The sequence below is a fragment of the Python bivittatus genome, unplaced genomic scaffold (assembly GCF_059951505.1).
Source record: "Python bivittatus isolate LINGU-HERP-01145 unplaced genomic scaffold, Pbiv_v1 ctg000980_np1212, whole genome shotgun sequence".
Classification (NCBI taxonomy): Eukaryota; Metazoa; Chordata; class Lepidosauria; order Squamata; family Pythonidae; genus Python; species Python bivittatus.
In genome coordinates, this window is record NW_028277125.1 from 31,095,592 (window position 1) to 31,110,352 (window position 14,761).

The following is a 14,761-nucleotide window of genomic DNA, read 5'->3' on the forward strand; positions in this document are numbered from 1 at the left end:
TGCACCAAATAACTGCTACCAACTGCATGATCACAATGCCATCATGCTGCAAACCACCATGTCACATGATGCCACTAATTCCTTGCAATTTGTTTATTTATTTATATATACCAAATTTGTCACCACCCATCTCATTGAAAAGCGACTCTGGGCAGTTTATGGAGAAGATAAAATCAATTAAAATACAATATAAAAGCAGTCTTAAATAAATAAAAAATAAATTCCAAGAATTGATGTTAATTGGCAAATAGCTCAGGGAGCATCATCAGGGTGCCAGCCACCCCCAGGATTGATTGGAACTCTTATTGCCCCATGCAAGCTGGCAGAGCCCAGTCTTTAGTCCTTTCCAGAAAGCTGGGAGGGTAGGGGCCCACTGCCCTTTGTTCATTTAAAATGTTATTCTTTGGAGAAAAGGAAGGACACTTGCTACAAGGGGGTACATAAATCATATGCTGGATAAAATTGCAGTGATCTACATTTTCCGAGGAAAGCTTCCTCCTAGATGTATGAATGGAGAATAAAGAGTACATTGGCAGGACACAGATTGCAAATCATGGAAATGATTGCTCCGAATACCTTTTTATTTTATTTTATTTTATTTTTTATGAAAAATCTTATTTGGAATACAGTGCCAGGTTCTGGGCACCACAACTCAAAATGGACTGTAACAAATTGGATCAAGTTCACTGCAAGGATGAGGGGTCTGGAAATCAAGGCCTATGAGGAATGCTTATAGGATATGGGCATGTTTAGATCACATGAAAATCAATTAAAGGGAAATATGATGGCAGTTTTCAAATATCTTAAGGATTCTCACAGCAAAAAGGGAATGGACTTTTTCTCTGTTGCCCCAGAAGGAAGAATTGGAATCAATGGGTAAAAACCACAAGACTAGTTTTAAGACTAGACGTCAGGAGAAACTTCCTGACTGTACAAGCTGTTAGCCGGTAGAACATGATGAGTTTGCTTTCATTAGAGAGTTTGAAACAGGCTGGATGATTACCTGCCAGTGGATCTTCTACTCAGCAGGAGGTCAGATTAGATGACTTCTCAAAACTATGGTTTTTCCAGTAGTATGTATGGCTGTGAGCTGGACCATAAAGAAGGCTGAGCACCGAAGAATTTATGCCTTTGAAGTGTGGTGCTGGAGAAGACTCTTAAGAATCCCCTGGACTGCTAGGAGGTCAAACCAGTCAATCTTAAGGAAATCAACCCTGATTGCTCACTGGAAGGATTGATAATGAAGCTCAAGCTCAGATACTTTGGCCATCTAATGCAAAGAGAGGATTCTTTGGAAAAGACCCTGATGCTGGGAAAGATTGAAGAGAAAAGGAGAAGGGGATGGCACAGGATGAGATGATTAGATAGCATCACTGAAGCAATGAGCATGAAACTGAGCAAACTCAGGGAGGCAGTGAAGGACAGGGAGGCCTGGTGTGATATGGTTCATGGGGTCATGAAGAGTCGGACAAGACTTAACAACTGAACAACAACAACAATGGCCACTTCAAACTCCCTGATTCTATGATTCTATCAAAGATAGTATTTTTCCATCTTTCTAGACAGTGATTTACTTTGAGTCACCCCAGTTTTTTGTTCTACTTATTGTTACAAGGTTGCTCAGCCATACTGAGTCTTTATACCCATGAAGTTATGTCTATGCTTTTCTGTAGATATTACTCTGATAGTTTGGCACAATAATCTATGTTGTTTCAAGAAAAGCAGTTCACCCTAATGTTTGGGAGGCTATCTGAACCAAGAATAATGCAGTAATTGAAAAAATGGTAAGTGTCACATATCTTACACATTTTCCCACTGAATAAAGAGAATAATATATCTGTGTATACAGTATGCAAGTGTGTGTTAAAAATAAAGACATAATTTTGGATTTAAAGAGTAATTTGAGCTAAACTCTTTTGCCTTCAGGTTAAGTATAGCTACTCCCTACTTTATTAAACTAAACTGTATTATTCTTCTGTATAAGGAGCACACCTCTATAAAGATTCCTTATTCAAATATATACAGTACATGTAAATTCATGTATATGTGAACAGAGAATGCATCATTATGTTGTTCCTTCCTAGCAATTATGGTATTTCATCACAATGTTCATTTCAACAATTCCATTTTTAAGTCCAGTTATTTTATACAAGATGGCATAAGCAATTAAAAGCTGGACACATTAATAGGGTAGAAGTTCAACAGTGGTAAATTAAACAGAGCTGATTCAATAGCCTAGGGGCATAAGCAGGTTGGACAACAAAATGATCAGCTAGGGTGTGATCTCCTTTCCCATATGATGAAATGAAGCATTAAGGTCTATTATTTATTTATTACATTTATATCCTGCCTTTCATTGAACCCAAGATAGTGTGCCTAGTGGCCCCTCCTCCATTTTTTCCTGCAAGAACAACCCTGTGAGTTTAGTTGGGCTCAGAGAGAGAGAGAGAGAGAGAGAGAGAAATTGTCCTAAAGTTGCTTGTTGAGCTTCCATAGCTGAAGGTAGACTAGAATATGCATCTCTTAACTCCTATTATTGAATACTTGTACTTCCTTTCATATCTGAAGGCCTGGGAAGTCTGGTATAAGGACCTTTTAATGATAAATACAGAAGAGTGTTAAATCAAATTTACTGGTGTTTCAGTAAACTTTTTGTTATTCTCATGTATTATTTATAGTGATATTCCATCCCACCCTATTTTGACCAATTTAAGGTGGTACAATATATCCATTTTGTTCCTCTAGAACTAATCATAATCTAGCTTCCATACTTCAAGCAAAAATTGCTATGAAAAGTGATTTCCTTTTTTATATATTTATCAAAAACCTTCACAAACATATACAACTGAAAGTGCTCTTTATTTCCTTCTTCTCCAGTTCCTTCTGCTATATTGTTCTGCCATGTCAAATTTTGGATAATAATCTTCTTGGATTCCCTTGAAATTTGTACAGCATCTTGCATACTGGTTGGTGCTGTAAAAGCATAAGGAAATCCTTGCTAGATACAAGCAGAGGATCATCTAGTCCAGTGTTTTATACTAGCAGTAGTCAACTAATGGAAAGTCCATAAGGAGGATATAGGCTCAAGGGCATCCTTCTAACTGTACTTCCCAGTGATGTTCTGTGTTGTCTCCATATCAAAGTACAGAGCAAAATAAGATCTTCAAGGGATGCTTTGCTTTGATGGAAGCCTCCCTGAAGCTGCTACATGAGTAACAAAGCTCCCTTGCTTCTAAAAGCAAAGCAAAGCAAAGGGACCATACTGCTTCACCTTCACAAAAATGTCTGTGAATGAATGAATGAATGAATGAATGAATGAATGAATGAATGAATGAATGAATAAATGACAATTAAATGGCAGCAGCAAGACACATGAAACTTTAACTCTTTTCTGCCAGTACTGGCCATCTGGATCCTTGCAACTTGGATTCTTTGGCTAGGGCTTCATAGATCCTACTCTGCAGCCTTCTGAGTAAACTTGGCAGTATGGTTTATGGTGTGCTTTTTTTCTAGGGCTTTAAAAACTACTTTTCATCCTTCGGTTATTTAAGGGACCTCTTCCCATATCAACATCATTCTTAGGCAGCTCCAGAAGGTAGACATTGCTTTTGAAAAGCTCCCTGAGTTTAAAAAAAGAGGAGGATGCCTCAAACATTATTTATATTGACCAGATACTCTTCATTCCCTGACCCTCAAAGTCTGGTAAGGTGATCATAGAAAGCTTGAGGCAAGGGCCAATGTAAAATCTGGCTAGGCTTCACTTATATGTAGCGTCAACTGAAAATCATGCAGGAATGGCCCAGCGTGTGTCAAGTACCAAGCACCAAAGGACGCCTATATACTTAACACCTTCTTAAAATGATCATACAACCACCCAGGTACAAGTAGCATGCAACCTTCTTTTACTGGCAGGTAAGGAATATCTTTGTTCTTTTTAAGGAAGAAAGTTAGCAATTCAGGAGAAACAATGCTATAAGATTCAGGACTATTATAGAATAATTTGAGAACCATGTTTAGAGAAAAAGTCCTTACAATTACTCCTTATTTGAAATAATGAAAAAAAAACCCGTTCATATGAGTAGGTTCACTGTGAGAAAATGGATGCTATGCATCACATAGCATTACAGCAAACTGTGCCTTATCATAGCTTATTAAAGCTTATGAAATAGCCAAATGTGATCCACAAAATTTCATGAAAGGTTGGTTTGTCATTGCAATGAATTGTGCTATAGTTTGACCATGTGGGGGAAAATGAACTCTTACCATTTTTAGATACAGAAAAATCCTTCTTTGGGACATACTAGGGGAGGAAAGAGCTGTGTCGATTGTTAGAAGCATCTTGTGTCAAACAGCTGGTTAATATTTATGAACACAACCAGCAAGATCTGGCAGATTTTATGCCTGTTGGCTTCCAATTCACTCTCCAGACAGCTTTACTATTTTTGAATGCACGCTTGCTTCAGAATTGGCCACAACCTATGGTGCCTGCCTGTCTGCATAGCATATGGTACTGGGCACTGACTGAAAAAATTGCCTGAAACACGAAGGCAGAAAAATGGCTTCTGTATCTCTTAAAGCTTGCATCAAAGACAATTAGTAGAGTTTGATAACAAGGTTCTAAAGCAGCCAGCATAAGAACAGAAAGGATTCAGTTTAATATCATGACCACCTGTCCAAGCTCCTTCAAGAAAGATTATTGGTGCAATAAACATTTAAAAGTTATCTTGAAATGGACAAGAAGTACAATTCCAAACCAGGCTGAAAGAAAGCCTTTTACAAAACCTAACTCTTAAAAAAAAAAAAAAAAAGACAGGCGTGGAAGATGGGAGAACAAGAAGAAACCAAGGAAGAGGAGTCAAGAATTAGGGTGGGGCTGTGTTACTGTCTGAAGGTGATAACAGAAAATCCCAGTGGCAGACTCCTTCTCCCATAGATCCTCCAACAGAAAAGTATTACGATAGACTGCCATCAGTCAAGTACCTCCTAACACCCACACTCCTCTGCTTGGCAAGTTCCTAGTCTATCATTCAGTTCAGCTCTAGGAAAAATAGAAGGGAAGGTACTTTAGGTCCTCCTGCCCAGAGCCAACAATGCAAAACATAACAAACACTGTGTCAGTCCTGAAACACAAGGGCAGCGATGCAATTGTGCACGCAGGAAAACAGGTAATGAGAAACACTTTATTAAATCACCTAACCCAAATCTTTAAATATACAAAAAGCTTATTGGGAAAAGTGAAATAAAGAAAACAAACGAAGGCAGTCATCACAACCACCAAATTCCAACTTAAATCAACACGGCTTATCTAAATTGGGTTGTTATTAACTATTGAAGAAACTCTTGAGTTTCAGCACATGTTAATGATTCAACATAGAGAGTTCAGCTGGAAAAAGATAATCTGGCCTGTTATTTGGATGTCCTCCTTGCTGCTGCCATTGCTTCTTCCTTTTCCCAACCTCTATTTTTTTCCAAGCACTATTCTTAGTTTTACAGAATGGGAAGGATAGGTTGAAAGCCAGCGTCTTTGGAGAGACTAACTGTTGCTTTGCCAAACCAAATAAAATGTTCCCTAATAGCCTGGATCTAGCTAGAAAATCATAAAATTGTTGAGCTGCTGTACCCATCTTTGTTAAAGGTTCTGACTAGTCTTCAGCATTACTACATTACACTGTAGTAAAATACTATATGGAAGGTGTTTTTGAAAAACAAGATAAATTCCATCTGTTCAGACCTCTCAACATGGGATCAGCTTGCTAGATGCTTAGGGAGAACTGCTGTGTCATATTAAAGCTAAGGAATTTCATAAACTCTTATTAACTGTAGGCTTTCCTTTGGGAGGAAAAGAACAAATTATGGAAGTTTTGATGCCAGAAACAACAAAATTAGATGGTGTGATTTAGTAATGAAATCACAATTTTAAAAATTGTAATATTCAGAATATATGTCACAGGGCAAATGATGGCAAACAGCCATGTGGCAAACACCACAGAAAGGGCACAGTCTAGCTGGAGCAGATTCTGAAACAGAATTACCCACTTCATTTTCTTTATCTTCTGGGATCTTTCTGACCAAGCCATTGCAGCAATAGTCTGTTGCAATTTACCCAATTGATTTGCTGGGCACCAGGCTGGAGAGGCCTAATCTAAATGGGACTAGGTTCCTGGAATTGAGAGTCTCTGCAGGTAGACTGACCACAGATCTGGAACATACAGGGTTCAAATCAACTCTATTTACAAAGTTTAGAGGATGATCTGATATCAATTATTTCTCTACTAGGTTATTGCAAGGATAATATCTAAGACCACATCACACCACACCGTACCACACACACATACTTTTCTTGGTAGAGGAGCATGGTAAGCAAATAATAAAAAAATAAACTAAGTGAAGATTTGGAAGGGCACTAGGCTACCACAAACTACTACAGGAAGGAAAAGCAGATGGGGGGAAAGGGAAAGGGCAGGGAAAAGGAGAGGCAGAGAAGCATAACTGAAAATAAAGAGACAGAAGGCTGAGAAGGAGGATGACTGAGAAGGAGGATGTGCTAAAGGGCAGGGCAAATGGACTTTTAATATATTTTCAAAGATGTATTTTAAAATAGCCCTCAGACATAAGCACCATGCCAGCTCAGTACTGATCAACCTTTGTAACTTTCCAAAATAGCAAAGAGAAATTATGAAACTATCATGGGGAGATATTACATTCACCTGGAGACGACTACAACTTCTTGTACATATGGAATTCTTGGTGCTCTCTGAGCTTGGTTCTTTGATTTGTTTTCATTACCAACTTGGGTAATGAGACATCTGCAAGCAAATAACCAAACTTAGAGAGCACCAAGAACTCCACAGTTCAGCCTTGACTGAAAGAGACATATACAGTATTATTTCAAGGGTTATACCTAGCTATCTTCAAATGCAACTAGCCATACAAATTCTGGAATTCAGCTCTCTGTTGTTACTACAATCAACCAATCACCACTACCTTATGTGGCCAAAGAAAGATCATCCATGAACAAGAATTTGGCTTAGAAAAAACTCAGAAGTGCAAAGCTCTGTTTTGGGAAAATAAATCAGTCATGTTCCCTCCCTCCCTCCTTCTTTCCTTCCTTCTGAAGAAAAATAATTTCTCAAACACACATTAAATAAGCATGTACAGATCTGAGATTAGGAATTCAGTGTACTGTTGATAAGACCAGTGCTAGGCACAATGACTAATCCTGCCTCTAGTTAGTTAGGCTTATTTTTTAAATTAACTATAAAAGGATGTGTGTCAAATGAATACTCTAGATGAACTGCTGAAGGCACTGTAGCCCTAAATTTAAACTGAACATCTATTAAATATTACAACACTGAGGATATGAAATAAATTAGCAATAATAGCAGAATGTTATGGGTTTGAAGTCAAGTAGGATTCTTGTATGTGTATATTTTTCATATAAAAAAAAAATTCCCCTCTCACCCCTATGGGTGGTATGTGTCTTCCTCAATCTCAGGTCCTCTACCAGAGGCCTGGGAGTTTGAGGGTTCTGTGCAGTATCTTAGCTGCTCCTAGCACTGCACTCTTTTGGACAGAGAGCTCTGATGTTGTTCCTGGGATCTGTTGGAGCCATTCTCCCAGCTTAGGAGTCACCGCCCAGGTGCTCCTACCACCATTGGGACCACCTTGGTCTTTACTTTCCACATCCTCTCTAGTTCCTCCTTCAGGCCCTGGTACTTCTCCAGCTTCTCATACTCCTTCCTTCTGGTGTCGCTTGGCACCGCTACATCTATCACCGCTGCTGTCTTCTGGTCCTTGTCTACTACCACAATGTCTGGTTGATTGGCCAGTACCTGCCTGTCTGTCTGGATCTAGAAGTTCCACAGGATGTTAGCCCTGTTGTTCTCCATGACCTTCTGTGGAATCTCCAATCTGGACTTGGGAGAGTCTAGCCCATACACTAGATATTCCAGATGTGTGCAGATGTTCCTGTACACAATGCCAGATACTTGGTTGTGCCGTTCAGTGTATGCTGTTCCTGCCTGCATCTTACGCCCTGCCACTATGTGCTGGACTGTCTCTGAGGCCTATCTGCACAGCTGGCACCTTGGGTCCTGTCTAGTGCGGTAGACCCCTGCTTCTATGGATCTGGTGCTTAGTGCTTGTTCTTGTGCTGCTATGATCAGTGCCTCAGTGCTATTTCTTAGTTCAGCCCTTTCTAGCCACTGGTAGGATTTCCCAATGTAGCCACCTCAGCTATCTAGTGATGGTACATCCCATGGAGGGACTTCTCTTGCCATGGCACTTCCTTTTCTTGAACTTCCTCCCATGTCTGCTGCTGCCTCAAGCATTCTCTCAGCAGCTTATCTTTGGGTGCCATCTTACTGATGTACTCCTGAGTGCTCTGGGTTTCATCCAGGACAGTGGCTTTGACATTCATCAGTCCCCGCTTACCCTCTTTCTGGCTGGTGTACAGTCTCTGGGTGTTGGACTTGGGATGGAAACCTCCATACATTGTGAGGAGCTTCCAGGTCTTCACATTGGCAGCTTCTATGTCCTCCTTTGGCCAGCTCACTACATCAGCTGGATATCTGATGACTGGCAGGGCGTACGTGTTGATGGCATGGATCTTGTTCTTCCCATTGAGTTGGCTCTTCGGGACCTGTCTTATCCTTTGGTGGTACTTGGATGTTACTTCTTCCTTGCCTCCACATCATGATTCCCATGTGACTTTGGGATACCAAGGTACTTGTCTGTATGTCTGCTATGTGGCCTGCTGGTAGTTCCATTCCATCACTCTTAACTACCCTCCCTCTCTTTACTTCCATCTGGCCACACTTCTCCAGTCCAAATGACATCCCAATGTCATCACTGTAGATCCATGTCAGGTGGATCCGCAAGTCAATGTCTTGTTCACTTAGCATACAGCTTGATATCATCCATATAGAGGAGGTGGCTGATGGTAGTTCCACTCTTGAACTTGTATCCATATCCAGTCCTTGTGATTATCTGGCTGAGGGGGTTCAAGCCTATGCAAAACAGCAGTGGGGACAGTGCATCACGTTGGTATATGCCACACTTGATGGCCTCTTGTGCGAGCTTGTTGAGTTGACTTCCAGTGTTATCTTCCACAGTCCACTGAATTCTTGAGGAAGGTCCTTAGTGTCCTATTGACTTTGTATAGTGCCAGGCATTCACAGATCCATGTGTGTGACATTGAGTCATAGGCTTTCCTCTAGTCAATCCAGGCTATGCTCAGATTTGTATCTCTAGACCTTGAGTCTCATGTGACTGCTCTATCTATGAGCAACTGGTGTTTTAAGCTTTGGTGTTGTTCCCAATGCCCTTCTGAACTGTGCTCATGTACTGGCCCATATGCTCCTGTAGCTTGGTGGCTAGGATGCCTGATAGGACTTTCCATGTTGTGGGGAGGCACGTTATTGGCCGGTAGTTGGATGGTGTTGTTCCCTTGTGCGGGTCTTTCATGATCAGCACTGTCTCCCTTGTGTTAGCTAGTCTGGGTGCTAGCAGCTGGTTAATCTGTGCTGCTAGGTGTTCATGCACTGCTGTTAGTTTCTTTAGCCAGTAGGTATGGATGATGTCCGGGCCAGGTGCTGTCCAGCTCTTCATGTCTGCTACTGTGATAGTGACTGGTTCCTGTTTTGGGAGATTGCTGTGGCCTGCTTTCAGGTCCTGCAGCCACTTTGCACTGGTGTTATGTGTCTTCTCTTTCTCCCATATGTTCTTCCAGTACTGTTCAGTTTCTGCTGTTGGTGGCTCTGCTCTTACTGTATTGCTGCACTACACCTTGGATGATTCTTTGGAGAACAGGGCATTTATCTTTTTGGCCTCTGCTTTTCTAGTGAATCTCCTTAGCCTGGCAGCCAGTGCTATGAGCCTTTGTTTAGCAGTCTCTAGGGCTTCAGATGGAGTCAGGCCCTTGTATTTTTTCAATAGCTGAGTCTTATCCTTAATCTCCATGCCCTTCTGTAGTTCCACCAGCTGACTAACGTCTCTCCGAGTTGCCTTGATCTTAACCTCCAACCTCATTTTCCAGTGGGAGTATGTACTGCTGTTCTTCTTGATCATATAGACAAGCCTTGATCATATAGCCAAAAATCTCATTTGTGTATGTGTGTGTGTGTGTGTGTGTGTGTGTATGATTTTTTAAAATGAAGGCTTCATTTCTTTTCTTTAAAAGTGCCAATGGCATTCTTGTGATCCTTTCAGGATAATATCAGTGTTGTGATGTATTTAATATAGCAACACAAGCAGGTCAGGTAGAAAATCTAGGTATGCTTAACAAGCAGTTCCTGTAATACAGTAGTTCAAGCAGAAAAGTATCTAGAGTAACTAACTGCAGCAGGAACATCTGTATTCATATCCCTGTCCATCCACAGATTTAACAACTGGGTCAAATGGAGGGGCCAGATTTTCCCAATATTTCAATCTCCTAAATGCTTTTTTTCTCTTCATTCCCAACTTTAATACCAGAGGTCAACTGAGTCTAGGAAGCTGCCATTTCCTCTACATGACTGAACTATTATTATTTATTTAAATTTATTTAGATTTATTTATTTACATTTATTAGCTGCCCAACTCCAATAGATTCTAGAGATAAGGAAGAGACAGGAATGCATATGACTCACAAACAAATGGTCAAGCCCTGTAAGGGAGGAAAAAATAAATAAATAAATAAATAAATAAATAAATAAATAAATAAATAGTGGAAGTTTTCATGTGGATGGTTATTCATATGGATTGGGTATCATATTACACAGAGCAGAGAGAAAAAGAACTGTGGTAGACCCACAGATCAGATCAAACCATGTGATAGCCAAAGGCATTCATATAGTTGATGGGGCTAAGGTCTTTAAAGAATGTGCAGCATTATCACACTGGGCTGATTTGTAGGAAGGGGAGTTTTGAGGATTTTTTTAAAGCAACAGCAACTGTGATATACCTATTTTAGGGATTATACCACACTCTGCCTCCTACCTCAAAATGGATGAAAGATTTCTACAAATTTTCAGCAATTATGGTTAGAGGAGATTCTGAGGACCCCCCACGTGGCCTTGAAACTGCAGATTGGCCATCCCTGATTTAAACTGTTGGTCACAGTTACTCTTTACACCTGGGATCCACAATATGACACCCATGCCTGCCATGGGACCCACAACCCTCTCTCTCGTTGCTCTCCCAACATCCTGCCCCACCTGGTATTTTTACAATAAAAAGAAAATTATTTATTTTTTTAAATAGAAAACTGGAAAGCATCTTCACCCAGCATTTTTTTTTTAAATTTCCAAATATACAGTATATCTGGCCACCTAATGAACCAGTTGAGCTTTCTTAGAAAATAAAAAATGATAGACAATTATTAGCCCAGTGCTCTTGCCTGAAAGTATGCCTCCTATCCTGGAAAAAAAATTAAAGGCGAACAAGAGTAGATTGGAACCTAGATGAGTAGCATTCTGGTATATCAGTGTTGTATGAATGGATAAGCCTCTTCCTTCACAGCAGATATGTTATGACCTCATAACATGCTCTACAATCTCTAAATTTCATCAACCCAAAAAGGTTGGGGACATGTGAATTACATAGTAAAAAGATTATGAATTGTATATTCCCTCCTTTTGATCTGCTGTACAAAATTTTCAACAGACAGAATCATTCTGATGAAAGAACCTGTTGCTTGCAAAGAATTAATCAAACGTACTAAAATTTTGCTCTTTGGATTTGCTATTTACTGATCTAAACCAACATATTGACTGAAAGGAGAATAATACCATATTCAGGAAACAGAAAGAGGGGAAATGAAAGATGGATACCAGCATATATGTATATATAAAAAGTGTGCAGTAAGGATGGAAGACAAAATTGCCACAAAGTTCTATGGGCTGACTTAACTATAGTAATACTAGAATGACAGCTCTACTAAATTTCAGGCAAGTTTTACAAGCTTTCGATAGAACAAGGGTGCAGAACTTTACCATAGAAGTTGACTGAGATAGAACTAAAAAGAATATTAAAGGGCAAAGCTACAGTGCTAAGAAAAACTAAAATGAATTACTAGGAAAGAGAATAAAGCTTAAGAACAAATAATTTTATATGCATTTTCCCCCACTTGCCAATTTAGATCTATTCAAATGGTCCCACTGTCCATTTCTTTAATATGACAAATTGAACAGTGCCATCTTGGGACCCTCTTTCCTTTATGCTTTCTCACACTTTTTTTTCAAAAGCATTAGAGAAAGAATCCAAAGGTGTATAATGTGTGACTCCAATATCTTCTTTATCAGCACCTCCTACAATCTTTCTTATTGTGTTTCGGGTTGATGAAATTTTAAACTTTAACAAAATCCAAAATATTGCAGTGTGTTCATCTCTGAGAAAGACATTAGAGGTACTCATTAATGTAGATAGAATTCAGGTTAATCCTTTTCAAAACAGAAAAGAGATTAGCATGCTTGAACAATGTGGGAGAGAAGATCTAGAAGAAAAATGAATTGCATAGCTGATTTAAATAACACAAGACAACAAACATCAGAACAAAAAAAAAATAAGGACAATATGAAGGATTGGAGAAGAAAAGTTGAGAAACTAATTCAGAAATTCAAGGGAAAAAATAGGAATATGTTGGGCTAAACTAAGAAGAAATGGAAGGGAAAAACAACCTGGAGATATTGCTCCATAAGGCAATGATTTGGGTATGAGACACAAGCAACCCATTTACCAAGTCAGAACAAAATATTCATAAAAAATAAATACATTAAAATGTAGTTTACTCTTAATGTTGCTAAACAGATGGTATACTGAACATTTCCATAACGGTGCTCACTGGGCATCACCATTTGTCAACAGATTTCATGTTTTATGAAAAACAAAAGCAATCAATACCCAGGAGCAACATTTTCCGACATACTTTGTTTCCTGTAAAGCTTCTCTAATCTGACAGTCCTCCAGATGTGTGGGCTTCATCTCAGAATAATCCTGGCTGGGGAATCCTGGGAATTTCTTGGAAAAACTTGGAAGGCATCCAAATTGGGGGAGCTTGCTCTAGAGCAGTGTGTCTCAGCTTAGCAACTTGACGATGTGTGGACTTCAACTCCCAGAATTCCCATGCTGGCTGGGGAATTCTAGGAGTTGAAGTCCACACTTCTTCAAGTTGCCAAGGTTGAGAAATACTTTTCTAGAGAGTTCAGAGAGCTTTCTGAACTGTATAGTGTGGAACGCTTTCCCTTCTTCAATTTCTTAGGACCCAAGCTTCTGACCAGCTTGAAAGATTATGCCTAAATCATGGTGAATACAATACAACTGGCTGGGTTCATCCATCATGCTAAGCCCTAAACCATGGTTTCCAAATCACAAAGCCTGGTTACACACAACATGCTATGCATGATGCACGAATTCAAAATGTGTTTAGATGGTTTGCTAAACATAAAGGCTTATTAAGAATCTTTGCTGATAACATGGAAGTTCTTAATGTCAGAGGTAGATTGGAACTGAACTTTCCTGGGACTGTTGCAATATTTGAATGGACCATTGTCTTAAATTCTTCAATTGATTTTACTGCATCATCATCACTGCTACCACCGTTTAATTTACCAGCTCATTTATTCCTTATTCCCCCACCTCCACTTTTTGTTGAGGTCAAATTATTCCATTTTCTTTGTTGAAGAAACAATTATGAAAATAAACATTCCCTGTAGATTTCCTAGATGCAAATTAGAAACATGAAATTTGGGCAAAAATCAAAACACTTTTGAAAGTTACCATTACTCGTATTATTATGTTGTGTGTGTGTGTGTGTTTCAAAAGCTTGCCTCTGTGTGTGCGTGCGTATGTATAGGCAAGCTTTTCAGTTCTCCAGAAGTCTTAATCAAGAGTGAACAATTCAAAGGGGGAGGGGGGGCACCATGGCTGTATGGAAGTCATGAAGAGTGCAGTACTTACAGCTTTTACGATTTTGGACCCTAAAGTAGCGGCTCTACAATTTTTCTTCCACCTCCCCGAAGCCCTTCCAGTTACAGGAAGTCAGCGTGCTTCCAGAAGGGAGACAGCTAAGGAAGGCACGGCTCGGCGAGAGACTTCTTTACGGATCGCCAACGCCTCCTGCTCGCTCGCTTTCCGATAACTGACCTGGTTAAGAAAGCGGGCATTTTCTCAAGCCCCAATGGCCAAGAGCGTTATACACCTAGGACAGCGGGGGGGGGGGGGGGCAGTCTGGGTCCGGGCTGCAAACTCTCGCATCCCGGCCCCGTTGAACGCGTTACCTTCCAGCCGTCAGCGGGGCTGCCGTTGCAGGTGGCGCAGTCGGCTGGCAGACTAACGCTTGGGCGCTGCCCATTGCGGACGTCCCGCGGAGGCAGGGAGCGGCTGCCGTTCCCCACCGCCCTCGCCTTCTGAGCTTGGTCGTCCTCGCCCTGGGGGAACAGTCCGCAGCGGCGCTGGAAGCGGGCCACGAGTTGAGAGTCCAAGAGGCTGCCGATCAGGCCGGCCATGCTCACTCCGGGCTGGGAACCAAGAGCAACGCGTGGCGGGACGCTCCTCTGGCAGAGCCGCCAGCCGACGACAGCGCTGCAGAGGAACCGGAGAGAAGGGGCGGGGCTTGGGGAGCTCCGAGGACAGGTGCAGCCTCCCCGCGTCCCGCCCCGCCCCGCCCCGCCGCGGGAGCCGAAATCGGCGCTGCGCCTGAGTCGCTCCTCGACTTGGGTGGCTGCCTTCACTGCAGGGCCGGGGCTGCTCTTCTTGAACGTCACTGCTTGGGAATGAAGCAGTC

General features: G+C 41.0%; 1 protein-coding gene across 2 annotated transcripts in view; it reads right to left on the reverse strand.

Moving 5' to 3' along the window:
* Window positions 1-14,556, reverse strand: part of SGPP2 (sphingosine-1-phosphate phosphatase 2) — a 43,059-nt gene extending 28,503 nt beyond the window's left edge. For both annotated transcript variants that reach the window (XM_088132557.1, XM_088132556.1), the window contains exon 1: window positions 14,256-14,556. In XM_088132557.1, coding sequence (XP_087988683.1) covers window positions 14,256-14,483 — 228 coding nt within the window. In that variant the 5' untranslated portion in view covers window positions 14,484-14,556. The remainder of the gene's footprint in view (window positions 1-14,255) is intronic.
* Window positions 14,557-14,761: the final 205 nt, after the last annotated feature.